The sequence below is a fragment of the Schistocerca cancellata genome, chromosome 5 (assembly GCF_023864275.1).
Source record: "Schistocerca cancellata isolate TAMUIC-IGC-003103 chromosome 5, iqSchCanc2.1, whole genome shotgun sequence".
In the NCBI taxonomy this organism is placed as follows: Eukaryota; Metazoa; Arthropoda; class Insecta; order Orthoptera; family Acrididae; genus Schistocerca; species Schistocerca cancellata.
Genome location: NC_064630.1, coordinates 372,842,088 through 372,861,675, shown reverse-complemented (window position 1 = coordinate 372,861,675; position 19,588 = coordinate 372,842,088). Strand labels below are relative to the sequence as shown.

At 43.2% G+C, this 19,588-nt stretch overlaps 1 protein-coding gene across 1 annotated transcript in view; it reads left to right on the top strand.

Annotated features, from left to right (window-relative positions):
• Nucleotides 1-14,337: 14,337 nt before the first annotated feature.
• Nucleotides 14,338-19,588, top strand: part of LOC126188544 (protein disabled) — a gene marked incomplete at its 5' end in the record, with an annotated part of 358,462 nt that continues 353,211 nt past the window's right edge. The window contains one exon of the mRNA XM_049930144.1: nucleotides 14,338-14,464. Coding sequence (XP_049786101.1) covers nucleotides 14,338-14,464 — 127 coding nt within the window. The remainder of the gene's footprint in view (nucleotides 14,465-19,588) is intronic.

The window sequence follows — 19,588 nt, the reverse complement described above, 5'->3', positions numbered from 1 at the left end:
TAAATTGGCTCGTTAGCAGCTCCGACCATTCCTATCCTGTACCGTTACTGGTGACGAGAAATTGTGTTTTATGCTGATAAAGGAATGGTTGGCCTCAAACAAAGCAATAACTTCCCTTACGAGGTCCTGCGCTTATCTGCAAAATATAATGTTATGAATCTGGCTGAACAGCGAATTGCTTCCCCGAGGTGTAATCATTACTCTGGACAATGTCAAAAACTGAGATGCCTTGAAGACGCAATCCAAGAACAACGACCAGGAACACTGCGTGAAGTGATGCTACTCGACAATAACGCCCACCGGCATTCTTCTAGACAAATACGAGAGTTCGGTTGAGGTCATTCCGCACCCACCCTATTTCATCTGAACTAGCGCCCTCAAATGTTCACCTTCTCCGCTCTCTGTCGAACAACCTCCAAGGAATTTCTTTCCCGGATGAAAATGCGCTCCGAACATGGCTCGATGAGTTATTCGCCTCAAAACCACGTGATTTCTACAGTCACAGAATGGAAAAGTTAGTCCAGCGTGACACACTTGTAAATAGTGAAGGAAAACGAGTTATTGATTACTAAAGTCTCTATTATGTGAGTCTGTTGTGTTTATCAAATTTATGGAAAGACGCTACGAACATATGCGTCAACCCAATAGCAAGTGCTGTTTAAGCTACCAACCGACCATTGACCAGCATGACTGATTTTCTTGTAATTGTTCCTTACGATGATATGAACGGCAATATGTCTTTTTGTAAATAGCATCCTATATTTTTTATTTGATAATCTACTTCCTCTCCTCAATGCTTGTTCAAAAAAGGTATCACAGTTTACAATTCACGTAAACATTTTTTGTGTTTCCATGTCTTTGGAAATTTGTGGTAAGTTCCTGTGCGACCAAACTGCTAAGGTCATCGGTCCCTAGGCTTACACAATACTTGATCTAACTTACGCTAAGGACCAAACACATACCCATGCCCGAGGGAGGACTCGAATCTCCGACGAGGGTAGCCGCGCGAACCGTGGCAAGGCGCCAAGACAACGCGGCTATCCCGCGCGGCTCCATGTGTCTCTGCTGTCAACACCCTCAAGTGGACAAGTTAACGTGATTCCGAGTACATCTACACTATGTGCTAGTACTGGTAGTCAAAGTCAGTTTTGTGCTACGTTTTCAATAACGTCATGCAGACGTGAATGGTACAACGAGCAGTTCTCGAGGAAAAAGGGAGGGGGGGGGGGCAGGGTGGCTGCGCCGTTAGGGCTACAGGCCGACCACTGCGTTCAACTTTTCAACTGGTGTTATTTGAATGCGGTAAGGAGGGGCGTAAGTAGGGGGACAAAGGTGGTGCCACCCCACTCTCCATTGTTACCAAATTTATTCAAGATGGCGGCGATGACGACATCCAAGATGGTGGCATGTAGACTTGGCAACAGAGCATGACGTCATCCAAGATGGCGGATTTTGGCGGGAAAATAGGCCAATTGTGCTACGTCCAGTAACCTAACCTCAAGAAAAAAGGCGGGAAGTTTGAATTTTGGCGGAAAAATAGTCCAGTTGTGCTATGTCTACTAACCTAGGCCTCCAGAAGAAAAAAAATGGCGGGAAGTTTGAATTCCAACAGGATAATGCCTGCAAAAACCGTACTTGTCTTTTTATTATTATTGATTATCATTCATTAACATTCATTATTATTTATTATTATTTATTATCATTTATTATTATTTATTATTATTGATCAGACTCCACTAGAAGAAGGCCAGGGAGCTGCGGATGGAGCGGGCTCAGCCGGCCGCGCGTACATCAGCTGCGCTCTGGAGTTTCGCTGTGTGAGCATGGAGAAGTCAGTTGGGACACACCTGCATGACCGTAATGTCTGAAATAAAGAGTCATTTTCCAGGTATTCCGTCGCGTGTATGGAGGGTGTGCGACGTAAGCGGGGCGGCGGCGCAGCGATTGTACAGTTATTACGCGGGCGCGAGAGCGAGTCAATTAGCGAGCGTTCTAGTGCGGACCAAACGTGCTGTTATTTAGTCATGGCGGATTCCACTGTCGAGCAAACTTTGCCGCCAAAAGTGTAGCACTGCGTTTTCGATCGCACAAGGACATGTGGCGAACGGCCGACCGTTGTGTGATTCAGCTCCGAGGCAGACAATTTTGGCGGGAAACGTGCGGAGGCGACGAATACACATGGTGAGCGGACAAGGGGCCGCTATAATGTCAAACTCGACAAGTTCCAGCGTGTCCAGCGAAAACATGTTTACGACGTGGGAGCGATCGCTGGGCTCGCCCCCCGCGCTGGTGGCCGGCCGCCTCACGTGACAGGCGTCGGCAGTGTCTCCGCGCGCTGGCCAGGGGGTGGCGAGGATTTGAACTAATTCAGATGGAGCGCGGAAGTCGTGGTGAGTGCACTGCGATATCAAAGATGTGTGTGCTGACTGTGTTGGAGAACAAGTGATGAACGTACTGCTTGAAATAAAGTCTTCAGTCCCTTCCCCCCTGCAAAATCAAAGGACGTGAATTGCGTTACTATAAGTGCAGTTTATTATTTGACGCGATTATGATAGGCTATCAGTGAAAAAAAGGTGAGTCACAGAGAAAGCTCGTACGTGTGATCAATTATGGTGTTGGGATTTGAACTTGTGATAGATTTTTGTTATGGATGTAAGGAAACTTGCTTTCTAGTGGAGATATGCCTATAATAATAAATGGTAATGAATGATAATAAATGACAATGAATGATAATGAATGTTAAGAAATAATAATGAATAACAAACAAAAGTAAGGTTGAATTTGAATTTGGAGGGAATTTTCTACTGGAGGCAAATCAATAACAATAAATAATAATTAATAATAATAAATGATAATGAATGATAACGAATGATAATGAATGGTAATAAAGCACAGTGAATGATAATGAGTGTTAATAAATAATGATGAATAATGAACAAAAGTAAGGTTTTGCAGCGATTATCATGTTGGGATTTGAATTTGGAGGTAATTTTCTAGTGGAGGCAGGTCAATAATAATAAACAATAATAAATGATAATAAATAATAGTAAATGATAAAAATGATAATAAATGATAATGAATGATAATGAATTGTAATAAATCACAATGAATGATAATGAATGATAATGAATGTTAATAAATAATAATGAATAATAATAAAGAAAATTAAGGTTTTGCAGCGATTATCGTGTTGGAATTTGAATTTGGAGGGAATTTTCTAGTGGTGGCAGGTCAATAATAATAAACAATAATAAATGATAATAAATAATAATAAATGATAAAATTGATAATAAATGATAATGAATGATAATGAATTGTAATAAATCATAATGAATGATAATGAATGATAATGAATGTTAATAAATAATAATGAATAATAATAAAGAAAAGTAAGGTTTTGCAGCGATTATCGTGTTGGAATTTGAATTTGGAGGGAATTTTCTAGTGGAGGCAGGTCAATAATAATAAATGATAATAAATAATAATGAATGCTAATGAATGATAATCAATAATAATAAAAAGACAAGTACAATTTTTGCATGCATTATCCTGTTGGAATTCAAACTTCCCGCCTTTTTTTTCTTCAGGTTAGGTTAGTGGACATAGCACAATTGGCCTATTTTTTCGCCAAAATCCATCTTGGATGACGTCATGAGCTGTTGTCAAGTCTACATGCCGCCATCTTGGATGACGTCATCGCCGCCATCTTGAATAAATTTTGCAACAATGGAGAGTGGGGTGGCACCACCCTTGTCCCCCTACTGGCGTACGGTTCAAAATGGTTCAAATGGCTCTGAGCACTATGCGACTTAACGTCTGAGGTCATCAGTCGCCTAGAACTCAGAACTAATTAAACCTAACTAACCTAAGGACATCACACATACCCATGCCCGAGGCAGGATTCGAACCTGCGACCGTAGCGGTCGCTCGGCTCCAGACTGTAGCGCCTAGAACCGCACGGCTACTCCGGCCGGCGGAGGGGCGTACGGTGAAGACACATGTCTTCTGGACGTTTTCAGCTTTTCTCACCTTGAAGTCGCTGCTTCTCATCCACATGCCTCCTCAGACGACATCATGAGGCTGCGTGGACCCCATTCCAGTCCTTCCAGCAAGGAAAGATTCCTGGCAGTACCGGGAATTGAACCCGCGCTTTCCACATAGCAGTTAGCGGCGACGGCGCACAGAGGAAACGTTACCAATTAAAAAATATACGGTGCTATTCATAACAGACATACTGCTGATTTAGCTTCGTATCGAACAAAGTTAATGTCCCGTGGTAGCTAAACTACACTTGCTTCTTCTCTTTTTTCATTTTTCCTCTGGGGAAAAAAAAACTTATTTCGGGTGGCCAATATAAATGGGCCAGCCTATGTATATATAGTCCACAGGCCACTGTATAATGCGTGGTGGAGGTCGTTTCAGCTACTTTCTGCCCTATTCCATCCAAATATCATGAGGCCGAAGTGATTGAGTGTGACCATTGTATGAGTCCTGTCCTCTCTCGTCTTATCCTCGCGATCTGCGTGGCATATACGTTGGTGACAGAAAAATTGTCGCAGTTTTCCTCGAATACCATTTTTTTAAATATACCCAAGAGATTTTCTTGAGAACAACGTGCCTTTCTTCCAGATATTGTCGTGTAAGTTCCCCCAACATCTTTGTTACAATTCCGTTTGAGCAATACTGACCTGTTATGCCTCTGAATTCGATCGATGTGTACTGTCGGCCGTACTCGATATGGACACGTAACGCTGGAGTATTCCAGGATGCACGTCAGCAACTTGTAATCAGCCTTCTTTGAACGTGCGCTGCACTTCCCTACAACCCTTTTAAAAGACTTAATTCTACAGCAAATTTTGTATCGTGGGCATCCACAGCTGTAGATTTGGACCATGAGGAATAAGATTCCTTCAGCTGTATGATAAATCTTTATTTCTGAAGCAACTAGTTCCGCGTCGTTAGAACCACATTTTCAGTGATACAGATTTATTTTATAATTTATTCCAAACGATAAGCAGTAGATGACGCACCAAGGAATGTCGGGTCATCTACTGCTTATCTTTAGGAATAAATAATGAAATAAATCTCTATCCCTGAACACGTGGCTCAAACGCCGCGAAACTAATTGAGTCAGAAATAAAGAGTTATCTTACAGCTGAAGTGGTGTTATTCATCGTGGTTCAAAGTCAATTCCTCCATTAGCGACCATAAGGCAGTTGCTGCTAGACTGAATAACGTAACACCTACAAGCATCAGAAAGAAACGCAAAGTATATTTAAAAAGGCTGATAAAAATGTTCTTAACGCCTTATTAAGAGACAGTCTCCACTCCTTCCGATCTGATCACATAAGTGTAGAAAAGATGTGGAATGATTTCAAAGAGATAGTATCGTCGGTAATTGAGAGATGTATACCACATAAATTAATAAGTGATGGTACTGATCCCCCATGATCCGCAAAACGAGTAAGATCGCTGTTGCAGAAGCAACGACAAAAGCATGCCAAATTTAAAAGAACGCAAAATCTCCAAGATTGGCGAAGTTTTGAAGAAGTTCGAAATATAGCCCGTACTTCAATGCGAGGTGCTTTTAATAATTTCCACAACGAAACTCTGTCTCGGAATCTGGCAGAAAACCCAAAGAGATTCTGGTCATACATAAAGCACACGAGTGGCAAGACGCGGTCAATACCTTCACTGCGCGATAACAACGGTGAAGTCACTGATGACAGGGCCACTAAAGTAGAGTTATTAAACACGGTTTTCCGAAACTCCTTCACCAAAGAAGACGAAGTAAATATACTTGAATTCCAATCAACAACAACTCCCAAGATGAGAAACATAGAAGTAGATATCCTCGGTGGAACGAAGCAGCTTAAATCACTTAATAAAGGCAAGGCCTCCGGTCCAGATTGTATACCAGTCAGGTTCCTCACAGAGTATGCTGATAAAATAGCTCCATATTAGCAATTATGTATAACCACTCTCTCACAGAAAGATCCGTACCTAAAGACGGAAATATTGCTTAAGGTTCAAATGGCTCTGAGCACTATGGGACTCAACTGCTGAGGTCATTAGTCCCCTAGAACTTAGAACTAGTTAAACCTAACTAACCTAAGAACATCACAAACATCCATGCCCGAGGCAGGATTCGAACCTGCGACCGTAGCGGTCTTGCGGTTCCAGACTGCAGCGCCTTTAACCGCACGGCCACTTCGGCCGGCTATTGCTCAAGGCACACCAATACTCAAAAACGGAAGTAGGAGTAATCCGCTGAATTACAGGCCTATATCACTAACGTCGATTTTCAGTAGGGTTTTGGAACATATACTGCATTCGAACATTATGAATTACCTCGAAGGAAACGATTTATTGACACATAGTCAGCACGGATTCAGAAAACATAGTTCGTGTGAAACACAACTATGTCTTTATACTCATGAAGTAATGAGTGCTATAGACAGTGGGCGTCAAATTGATTCCATATTTCTAGATTTCCAGAAGGCTTTCGACACCGTTCCTCACAAGCGTCTTCTAACCAAACTGCGTGCCTATGGAATATCGCCTCAGTTGTGCGACTGGGTTCGTGATTTCCTGTCAGAAAGGTCACAGTTCGTAGTAATAGACGGAAAGTCATCGAGTAAAATAGAAGTAATATATGGCGTTTCCCAGGGAAGTGTTATAGGCCCTCTATTGTTCCTGATCTATATTAACGACGTAGAAGACAATCTCAGTACCGGTAGCCGTCTTAGATTGTTTGCAGATGATGCTGTCATTTGCCGTCTTGTAAAGTCATCAGATAATCAAAACCAATTGCAAATGATGTAGATAAGATATCTCTATGGTGCGAAAAGTGGCAATTGACCCTGAATAAAGAAAAGTGTGAGTTATTCACATGAGTACTAAAAGAAATCCGCTAAGTTTCAATTGCGCGATAAGTCACACAAATCTGAAGGCTGTAAATTCAACAAAATACTTAGGGATTACAGTTACAAGTAACCTAAATTGTAACACATAGATAATATTGTGAGTAGAGCAAACCAGAGACTGCGATTCATTGGCAGAACACTTAGAAGGTGCAACAGGTCTACTATAGAGACTGCTTACACTACGCTTGTCCGTCCTATTCTGTGTGCGGTGTGGGATCCGCATCAGGTGGGACTGATGGATGACATCGAAAAAAGTTCAAAGAAGGGCAGTTCTTTTTGTACTATCGCGAAATAGAGGACATGGTACGTGAATTGGAGTGGCATTCATTAAATCAAAGGCATTTTTGGTTGCGACGGGATTTTCTCATGAAATTTCAATCACCAGTTTTCTCATCCGATTGCGAAAACATTCTGTTGGCACCCACCAACATAGGGAGAAATGATCATCACTATAAAAGAAGAGAAATCAGGGCTGGCTCGCACAGAAAAAATTAAGTGCTCGTTTTTCCCACGCGCCGTTCGAGAGTTGAACGGTAGAGACAGCTTGAAGGTGGTTCATTGAACCCTCTGCCAGGCACTTTATTGTGAATAACAGAGTAACCACGTAGATGTAGATGTAGATTCATCCTCCCTTGTGTTAATGTCCAGTGCTCATCCAGTATCAGTATGCTTCTTTATATCAAAACATTTAATATTTAAACTACATGATGGACTCCAAATTTGTAATCGAGTACTATAGAATTGTTTTATTATGAGGATTATCTTGCTTTTATCGACATTTAAACAGAACTGATTTTTATTAAAGTGTTTCTTCTTGTAGCCATCAACATCGTCAGCGAACAAAGTGATATTGAATCTGTTCTGATAAATAGTTTGTGTGTATTGAGAGCATTTGTGGTCGTATTGTATTTCCTTATGCCCACGCATGTTAATTTAATTTCTACTATTGGACAGTCGTCTTCCTTTATACTGTACTGGATTTGATTAGTAAAAAATAAGATAACTGATGCATATACGTGAATGTTTCCATATGACAGTGTCTTCGTTATTAATCGACAATGTCTACTGTATAAATGCCATTTGAAATTTTTGCACTGACAGAGTCTACGATGGGGCTTAAAAGAGTGAATTACACAGTATTACGGTAGACAAAGTAACTTCGAATGCTGCACTACACTTCATAGTGACAGGGAACACGGACACCATTTTTGAAAATAGATCCCACGTTTCTGTAAACAACGATAAATCCACTTGTTGGTCATGGAGGGTGAACGTCCTCATCCTTGGGAATATCTCTTTTCTCCAGATATTCTTTCAGCTTGAGAAAACGATGGAAATCGTATGGCGCAAGATCTGGGCTTCTCTGGCAGATCACCCACCTCTGTGCGGCCATTGCCAAATTGTTGGCACTATTACACTGCAGCTGGAGCGACATTGCGTTAGGTGCACATATCGCTAGCATTTCACGGTAAATTGGTGCGCATTGAAACGTTTTTCGCAGAAGAATAGTACAGTCCTTCGTAATTCAACTCTGTAGTATGCTGCGCCATTTCACGTGCAAAATGTACGGCACCTATTATCCATTCCGCAGCAGAACTGTTTCTGCAGGAAACCGGAATAGATACTCTCTTCTGAGAATGCGCCATTCTGTTATGCGCAATGCTCTTAGCGTGAGGATACCTACATATCGCTTCACTTTGCATCTACTGTTTGCAGGATATCGTACGTGGATAAAGTGAGCTTTTTTTTCCCTCGCCCTCGCACTTTTCGTGAAGGGACGTCGTAATGTTCGAGTTTGAAATGTGCTACCGAAGCCGGCCGAAGTGGCCGTGCGGTTATAGGCGCTGCAGTCTGGAACCGCGAGGCCGCTACGGTCGCAGGTTCGAATCCTGCCTCGGGCATGGATGTGTGTGATGTCCTTAGGTTAGCTAGGTTTAACTAGTTCTAAGTTCTAGGGGACTAATAACCTCAGAAGTTGAGTCCCATAGTGCTCAGAGCCATTTGAACCATTTTTTGTGCTACCGAATGAAGCGGCGTTGTGATAAAATAGCGTACTTACATTCGGAAGGATGACGGTTAAAATCCCCATCCGGCCACCGAGTTTCAGATTTCGCGTGGTTTCGTGAATCTCTTAAGGAAAATACCGGGATGGTTCCTTTCAAAATGATATGGGTGGTATCGTTTCCCAATGTTCCTCAGTCCGAGCCTCCACTCGGTCTTTAAATGACCTCATCATCAACTGTACCTTAAGGCCTAATCTTCCCCCCTCCAGTTCTATGTGCTGTAGGTCCTACAACAGAAGTTATTGGCCTGTAATTACATACACCCATTCTTCCACCCAGTCTTAGATTGCGGTCACATTGGCACCAATATCGGTGGATTTCGCCGACGGCAGACATAAGCAGAAGACGGCCGATCTTTTCATATCAGTGCGCCGTTATGAGCGCAGTCGAAATGCAGCCGATATCACCTTCTGCAGATGATTTTCTTAATACTGTAAATGATTTGAATAACGTACAGAACTTTCCAAATGTAGTCGGTGATGTTGACAGGTAACACATTCGTCTAAAATGCCCTGAAAATTCTGGTACAATGTTTTATACTTATAAAAATTTTCATTCAATCGTACTGGCAGCAGTTGTAGATCCTCAGGGGAGATTCATTATTATCGATGTTGGGGGATAAGGAAAGGAAAACTAAGGTGGTAGATTTTATTGTTCTAATGAATTTCGATTGGTACAACACACGGGGCTTAATATAGTGCCATACTCTCCACTACCAAAGGCACCAGTTGTGTTGTTTTTTGTATTCATTGGAACTGAAGCATATCCGTTGTTGAGTTGTGAAATCTTACAGTCGATTGGTTTGAGATCCATGGAATGAATAATTTTAACAAACGCTTATCCATATCACGAAAATTAACTGAATGTGCCGTTAGAGTAATGAGTGCTACGTGGAGCATATTTTGGAAGCCAGTAGCAACTTCCTCAATATTTATCGACGATATTGTGGAATGTACATGTTCTCCACAACACTGTCATTGCCCTATAAGGATCCCTGAGTGTCTATGAGCGAATGCAGTAGGGCGAGCGTTCAATGCAAGGGACATCAGACAGGACGAAACTGTTGCAGACCTTCCAAAGAAGCTGTCCACATGAGGTTGTTTTGAAAACTTTTGTCTCATGCAACAAAACATTTTATGTGTTTCTCAACTATACTACTTCATCTTTATTATTGAAACGTATTCCGTACTTAGTAGTCAGTGATTCTGCTGTGACCTCATCACATAACTTGCCCAAAATTAGTCAGATGTGATAATAGTTGTTTCCCTGGTCCCATAAAATGTACTTTGTACAAACAGCTTCTTGAAAGCTTCTGCTGACGCCATTTTCTCAACAGTACAACAAAAGAATCACAAGCGCCAGCTTAGACGGGTACCTGCAATAACAGCCACATCCTGCCTGCGTTTCCCAAACGCAGGCGGAGTCACCCGAACGCTCTGGTCGCCGATCTCAGGAATAAACATGTTCGATTTTCTTAGCTCTGCTTTGCTCCGCGTCGCTCTGATCCCAGCGCCGCTATAATCTCACGCGCGGAACAACACTGCTTTGTTTCGCCAGGGCTCCAATGCTCGCCGCGCCACACTGTTCTGATCGTGCTGCGCCGCTTCGCTATACTCCGTTAATAAGAATAAACCTCATGTAAACATTACACTATGTGTTCTTCCGCGTTCGCTGGAACATTATTGGATTTCGTTTCACGTGGAGCGGAAGCCAAGCTGTCTCGAGTACAGCCAAGTAGACAACGAGGATACGTTTCATGCTGTGCGTTGCGCTTACATCGACTCAGCGATACCCGAGCGGTTCTAGGCGCTACAGTCTGGAACCGCGCGACCGCTACGGTGGCAGGTTCGAATTCTGCCTCGGGCATGGATGTTTTTGATGTCCTTAGGTTAGTTAGATTTAAGTAGTTCTAATTTCATGGGTACTTATGACCTCAGCAGTTAAGTCTCATAGTGCTCAAAGCCATTTGAACCATTTTTGACTCAGCGATGATTCGGACCAACAGCTTTACCGGCGCATTTAACGTACAGTAAAAAGGTAAAAAGAGACGAGCAGAGAACAATAAAGCTTTGAATATCATTTAATTTTCAAACACAGGGAAATTACATATGGCAAAGCTTCTTAGGTGATCTGAAGGGAAACATAACATGTTCTCGATCTTAGCTAACATAGTATTGTAATTAAAAACAAGAATGATGAACATTTCTGACCTTAACAAGGGTTATTTTTCTGCGTGAGCTATGCGTGCCTTAAAAAGAGCACTGCTGATTTCCCATGGAATAAAATATTGTCCCACTGAAAATATTACAGTCAGTCGTCTGGTAATCTCTGAACTCCTTCCGCATCAGACTCCGAGGTATACATTACAGTAGTGCTACGTTGATAACAAGGCCACCAGAAACATAATACCAAGCCATCAAAAGTCTACATTTACTCCTCCTCGAATGATGCGCTGTTGTGCATTTCGCCATCATTCGACAGTGACGTGTCACAAAACTTCCGTGCATTACTTCCAGTACTTTTGGCAAGTTAAACGTCTTGTTATTTTTCGTGACAAATCCCTTGGCTCTAGATCAATTCTACTGCGTCCAAACAGCAGTGGTACGTTGACTACTGTAAAAAGGCAGAGTTTGTACAGTGTGCTCGACGCCGTGAAAATGATTGTTTTCCATGTTTCTACGAGGCTTATCACTCTGGCTCGTGTGAGACCACATCTGTCGTACAAAACAGTGGGCATATTCAAATAAAGAGTATTTGATTTTTCATTTTTCTCCAAAAAAATAATTGTGTGATTTTTTTTAACTTCAGCAATCTTTAACAATCTTTTATTAAATATAGATACTTAAGAATTTATATTTGCAATGAAAACCAGAGTTTTATGGGCTATTTATTAGAAAGTAGAAGAAGTGCATTTTTCTTGAAAAGAGATGATTAAGTACGAGTTACGGAATTTCATATTTAAATGATCTAGGTTTTCAAACTGAAAAAAAAAAACTATAGACTACGACGAGATCCGAACTGCCGCCCGAAAGCATGGAAGATTATTATTTTACGAAGCTACCGTGTGCGCCACGCATGTAACTTTGATACGACCTCCTATTTATTGTATATTATTTCTGTAAAAAGGTCAGAGCTGGATTTTTCTCGGTAAGCTTATGAAAACATTAAGAACAACTTGTTTCTCGCCATTAACGGTGTTCCGCGCACATGTTACACAGCAAAGCAGGAAGCAGTGTCATCCATTATCACTGTACGTATTAACAGCGAAACAGAACACAAGTTGTGTTTACGGAGACTGTGACTAGACACGATTTTTGAAACAAAAATTACGCAGCTAAAGTGTGATTAAGAAAAACGTTAATGGCTGTTGACACATCAGAATGTCTTGAAGTTTTATTTACAGTGACATAGTAATATGATATCTAATATATAACTTGGACCTACTTCCAAGAGCGGAACAACACCAGTGTACGAGAGTTACTGTTGCTCACCAATCATGGTGCTTGTGTTTGTTTTCATCGGGTTTATGCTTATGATGAACGAAGTATATCTCTGCAGCATTAATAATTAAGTTTCGCTTACTCTTGGTTGGTGCCTGCCACCCTAAGAAATAACAAAATAATGTATCGATTTTTGTACAGCTTGTTTCAAAATGTAATGTATAAAAAAAACTGTCAATGGGGCTAGCTAGGTTTTGAGCCATGCAATACTTCTTTCACTTTTTTTTCACTAGCTGCTTATTTTTTATGACCCACCGTCTAATTTCTTATGGTGGGTCGTATATTGCCACTTAGCCGCTGTGACTGGGTCCGGGGTCCGGTGTGACTGAAAGTAACACCACACCGGCTCCCGTCCCCGCTCACACCGTTGCCCGTGTCCCGCCACGTGGAGGCGGGCTCTATTTGTTTACATCCATTTGATATCTTTTTTTTGTGCAGCATTAGAAAAACTTATAACTAATACAAAATCAAGTGAGAAATTAATAAACAAAACGAAATTAAATATTTAGAAAGAAGGAAGGAAGAGAATTGAATAGAGAAGAGATAGATATAATATTGCCCGTCACCTGGTTGTGGGCGGCGGCCCGGGTCTTGGAATGACCCTCAAGACGTTGGCCATCGCTCACCATGCCTTTAACATCTACCATCCTAAAAACTAACTTAACTAGAAGAGATTAGGGTACGTTAAAGCTAGAAACTAAGACTAAGACCTCAATGTCCAGCGTACTAAACTATTTACGATGTACAATAGAGAGGTAACTGATTTTGTGCTTGGCTCAAAGTTGCTAATGAAAGGGTTCTTGTGGTAATAGTAATAAAGGTAATGACGCTAACGATTTGTGTTGAGCCTACAAGGCTCCTAGTAGAGTACACAGGCGCAAGCGCCTCCCGGCCCCGCCGACAACACGACCTGAACGGTGGTTTTCCCCGATCTACCATAGGTATCCGTCGGGTTGGGCTCAAAAGAAAGGGACCACAATTAAGATCCTTCCATCCAGGCCGTGCGCCGCCTCTTACCAGGAGGCGCAGGTCCCTTGAAGAGGTGCCTAACTTTAAGCTTCAGATCAGAAGTTATTAGTGTAGTGGAGGTTGAGGTATAGACTGTGTAGGTTGGTTGTACAAACAATTCACGGTGAGCCAAAGAGACTTATAACGATACGTGGTGTGGGAGTTAGCACCTTCCGGCCCCGCCAGCAACACAGCCTGAACGGTGGTTTTCCCCGATCTACCATAGGTATCCGTCGGGTTGGGCTCAAAAGAGAGGGACCACAATTAAGATCCTTCCATCCAGACTGTGCGCTGCCTCTTAACGGAAAGCGTATGTCCCTTGAAGAGGTGTCTAACTTCAAGCTTCAGATCAGAAGTTATTAGTGTAGTGGAGGTTGAGGTATAGGCTGTGTAGGTTGGTTGTACAAATAATTCATGCTGAGCCAGTGAGACTTATAATGATTCGTGGTGTGGCAGTTAGCACGTTGCGGCCCCGCCAGCAACACAGCCTGAACGGTGGTTTTCCCCGATCTACCGTAGGTATCCGTCGGGTTGGGCTCGAAAGAGAGAGACCACAATTAAGATCCTTCCATCCAGACTGTGCACTGCCTCTTAACGGAAGGCGTAGATCTCTTGAAGAGGTACCTAGCTTTAGGCTCTTATTAGACATGGAGGTGCTGTTAACTATTTGCATATAAGGTGCAATGCAACAACGTAAATGATTATTTTTTTAATTATAAGTGCACAGGCAAGAATTGAGGCGTGCTTTGTTTGGCAGGAGGGCGGGCGATGGCGGGCGCGGACGGGGAGCAGCGGGCGGCCGCGACGCCTCCGCCGGACGCGAGTGCAGCCTCAGCCTCCGCCCCCGCAGCTGCCGCCCCCGCGGAGGGCAGCCCGCGCTCCGCCCACCGGCTCAGCCTGAGGAAGAGCTTCCGCTCGCTGTCGGCGGCCCGCACGCGGTCCCGGCCTTCGCACTCACACCCTCCAGGTGAGCAACCACAACGTGCAGCCGCCGAAGGAAAGTCACACGTTTCCCTCACCCGTGTTGTAGCACGCGGGGGTGTTCTGGGATGTCTTTTTGACAATATTGATTTATTCGGAAGAAACTATAATATTCATCCAGTGAACACTAGACGGGATGACGATGTGTACTTGGATAACACTTCCTTAAGTCTTTCGAACCTGATACAGAATTTCGTAGAAGTTTATCTGACAGGTATCAGTTTCTATACTTTATGACCTCTGGAATTAGGTAAAAATACTGAAAAAATACTCATGGTGATAGTTTGTTCGAGAAGTTGCTAGCATGCTACTCAAAATACAAATATGTTGTTGTTGTTGCTGTGGTCTTCAGTCCTGAGACTGGTTTGATGCAGCTCTCCATGCTACTCTATTCTGTGCAAGCTTCTTCATCTCCCAGTACCTACTGCAACCTACATCCTTCTGAATCTGCTTAGTGTATTCATCTCTTGGTCTCCCTCTACGATTTTTACCCTCCACGCTGCCCTCCAATGCTAAATTGGTGATCCATTGATGCCTCAGAACATGTCCTACCAACCGGTCCCTTCTTCTCGTCAAGTTGTGCCACAAACTCCTCCCCAATTCTATTCAATACCTCCTCATTAGTTATGTGATCTACCCATCTAATCTTCAGCATTCTTCTGTAGCACCACATTTCGAAAGCTTCTATTCTCTTCCTGTCCAAACTATTTATTGTCCATGTTTCACTTCCATACATGGCTACACTCCATACAAATACTTTCAGAAACGACTTCCTGACACTTAAATCTATACTCGAGGTTAACAAATTTCTCTTCTTCAGAAACGCTTTCCTTGCCATTGCCAGTCTACATTTTATATCTTCTCTACTTCGACCATCATCAGTTATTTTGCTCCCCAAATAGCAAAACTCCTTTACTACTTTAAGTGTCTCATTTCCTAATCTAATTCCCTCAGCATCACCCGACTTAATTCGACTACATTCCATTATCCTCGTTTTGCTTTTGTTGATGTTCATCTTATATCCTCCTTTCAAGACATTGTCCATTCCGTTCAACTGCTCTTCCAAATATGTATAATATCCAAAAGGCATCAGTTAAATGAAACACTTTCAGTCTAAAATAATACAGAAATTGCCTGAAACGAACGAAATATAGGAAAAGTATTGTACCGCGTGATCAAAAAGTCAGTATAAATTTGAAAACTGAATAAATCACGGAATAATGTAGATAGAGAGGTACAAACTGACAGGCATGCTTGGAATGACATGGGGTTTTATTAGAACAAAAAAAAATTACAAACGTTCAAAAAATGTCCGACAGATGGCGCTTCATCTGATCAGAATCGCAATAATTAGCATAACAAAGTAAGACAAAGCAAAGATGATGTTCTTTACAGAAAATGCTCAATATGTCCACCGTCATTTCTCAACAATAGCTGCGGTCGAGGAATAATGTTGTGAACAGCATTTTGTAAATTACCTACTCATTCCATGACCGAATGGCTCTGGCTTGCGCAGTCTCACAGAATCTGCTAAGTAAATAAATGCAGAGGCCCTCGTTCTTTATTCTGTATTTCGAGGGAAGCGCTGAAGATTAGAGATTCATATTCGTTGACGCGAAGGTCATTAGAGACCGACCCCTGGATGAATGATTCAGTTCAACTACGCTGGGTACAGAAAATCGAAGTTATAAGAGCGCGGGATTCCAGCCACAAGAGTGACGTGTTCAATGTTTTTAGGCACACACTTTTCGCATCTTCTTCTTCGTACAACGGCCTGTTTTACGATCATACTGCGGTGTTGCAATGGGAAGCCTATTAACTCCAGCGGTCGCATTCCTCTTTATGGAGTAATTCGAGAAGTCGCCTTGTACACGGCTCCATTAAAGCCTTATTGTTTCTTACAATACGTTGACTACACGCTCGTTATTTGGCCTCAAGGACGTGAAGAAAGTGATGAGTTCCTGGAACCTCTCAGCAGCGTTAGCAGTAACATCCAGTTCACTACGGTAATAGAAAAAGACAATGCCTTGCTCTTCCGCGATGTCTTTGTACGCTGTAAACGAAATAGATGCCTTGGCCACAGCGTGTACTGGAAACCTACGCAAATCGATCTGTACTTGCACGCTATATCAGCCATCATAACCGGACACAGGAGCGTACTGTGCCACAAACGCTGATACTTTGTGCAGGAACATCAGTAGCCGACAACCTGTTTCATGAGCTGAGCTAACTGCACAAGGTCGTCGGGAACAAGTGATACAGGTACCACCAAAGAAATGAAATGATCTCAATTAAGAATCGCAATAAGACCACGGACGAGGAGCACGAAAACAAATATGCATTTCTTCCGTTCTGTGGCTCCGTGTTGGCTAAAGACGCCTGCTGAAGAGACACAAAATCAGATCTATGTACAGGTAATCACTGCAGCCAGTTGAAGATGTGTCACGTCTTAGAAAGCCTGGTATTTACAAAATATCCTGCCGTTGCGGCCAGTCTCACATGAAACAGTGTGCACTGTAAAACAACGAAGGAACGCCTACGCTACCCCGAAAAATGTGCTTTGGTTGAACATGCTCAAAAAAAAAAAAAAAAAAAAAAAAAAAAAAAAAAAAAAAAAAAAAAGCATGCTCCAAAAAAAAACACGAAATCAAAATTGACAACACATCTGTCGTGGCTTGCACCAAAGGTTTCAAAAATAGTTCAAATGGCTCTGAGCACTATGGGACTTAGCTGCTGAGGTCATCAGTCCCCTAGAACAACTTAAACCTAACTAACCTAAGGACATCACACACATCCATGCCCGAGGCAGGATCCGAACCTGTGACCGTAGCGGTCGCGCGGTTCCAGACTGTAGCGCCTAGAACCGCTCGGCCACCCCGGCCGACCACTAAAGGTTTGTGGGACACTGTAACTAAACAAGCGATTGGAATAACAATCGCTGATAACATTCATAATAGACGGCGACCTTCAGCACAGCGCGATACGAGATCCACATGTGCCCATGAATTCCAACACCACAGTCAGCAATGACTTCACAACCCGCAGCCAGAGAAGTGGAGGGCGTACCAGCAGCCCATCAGCAGTCGTTCCACTGGACGATTTCCAGGGGGTACCTCCTCAAAAGCTCGTGATATTTTTACCACTTGACCCACCTGGTGGTCTCATGAAATCACTTTCCCTTTTGGGAAGCCGCGGAACCCCTGTCTTAGTATGACAATACGACGATATAAACGTTGTTCATCCTAATACGATTCCGATGTCTTATCAACAGCCACATCACGATTCCTTTGAAAGAAGGAAGGATGATCTTCGTTCCTTTCACGTTTCGTCGACAACAGCATCATAAGAAGCGGAGCACAAGCTAGGATTGGGACAGAACAGGGAACGATCTCGGCCGCATTTTTTAAAGAAGCGATCTCGGCCTTCGCCTCACATGATGTGGGGAAATCATGGAAAACCTAAAGCTTGTAAGGCTGGACGGGAATTTGTACTGGCGTTTCCTGAATACGAATCCATTGTCTTACCACTGACCCACCAGCCTTGGTGCCCTGTTTCACCATTTCGAACTTCAGTGTCAGTCATCATCATCATCATCATCATCATCACCACCACCACCACCACCACCACCACCACCACCACCACCACCACCATCATCATCCGTCCAATATCTATTGCTTCATAAAGGCCGCCTCCAGACTTTTCCATTGATTATAGTCCTCAGGTAGACACATCAGAGTTGCTCGGCGTGTATATTTTATGACGCCATCCCCCTACAAACTGTTAGATACTCTTCTCAGTCTTTTCATATACGCTACTGGCCATTAAAATTGCTACACGACGAAGATGACGTGCTACAGTCGCGAAATTTAACCGACAGGACGAAGATGCTGTGATATGCAAATGATTAGGTTTCAAGAGCATTCACACAAGGTTGGCGCCGGTGGCGACACCTACAACGTGCTGACATGAGGAAAGTTTCCAACCGATTTCTCATACACAAACAGCAGTTGACCGGCGTTGCCTGGTGAAACGTTTTTTTGATGCCTCGTGTAAGGAGGAGGAATGCGTACAATCACGTTTCCGCCTTTGATAAAGGTCGGATTGTAGCCTATCGCGATTGCGGTTTATCGTATCGCGACATTGCTGTTCGCGTTGGTCGACATCCAATGACTGTTACCAGTATATGGAATCGGTGGGCTCAGGAGGGTAATTCGGAACGCCGTGCTGGATCCCAGCGCCTCGTATCACTATAGCAGTCGAGATGACAGGCACCTTATCCGCATGGCTGTAACGGATCGTTACAAACGACGGCTGCAGCAGCATGGACTATCAGCTCGGAGATCATGGCTGCGGTTACCCTTGACGCTGCATCACAGACAGGAGCGCCTGCGATGGTGTACTCAACGACGAACCTGGGTGCACGAATGGCAAAACGTCATTTTTTTCGTATGAATCCAGGTTCTGTTTACAGCATTATGATGGTCGCATCCGTGTTTGGCGACATCGCGGTGAACGTACATTGGAAGCTTGTATTCGTCATCGTCATACCGGCATATCACCCGGCGTGATGGTATGGGATGCCATTGGTTACACGTCTCGGTCATCTCTTGTCCGCATTGACGGCACTTTGGACAGTGGACGTTATATTTCAGATGTGTTACGATCCGTGGCTCTACCCTTCATTCGATCCCTGCGAAACCCTACATTTCAGCAGGATAATGCATGACCGCATGTTGCAGGTCCTGTACGGGCCTTTCTGGATACAGAAAATGTTAGACTGCTGCCCTGACCAGCACATTCTCCAGTTCTCTCACCAACTGAAAACGTCTGGTCAATGGTGGCCGAGCAACTGGCTCGTCACAATACGGCAGTCACTACTCTTGATGGTCTGTGGTATCGTGTTGAAGCTGCATGGGCAGCTGTAGCTGTACACGCCATCCAAGCTCTGTTTGACTCAATGCGCAGGCGTATCAAGGCCGTTATTACGGCCAGAGGTGGTTGTTCTGGGTACTGATTTCTCAGGATCTATGCACCCAAATTGTGTGAAAATGTAATCACATGTCAGTTCTAGTACAATACATTTGTCCGATGAATACCCGTTTATCATCTG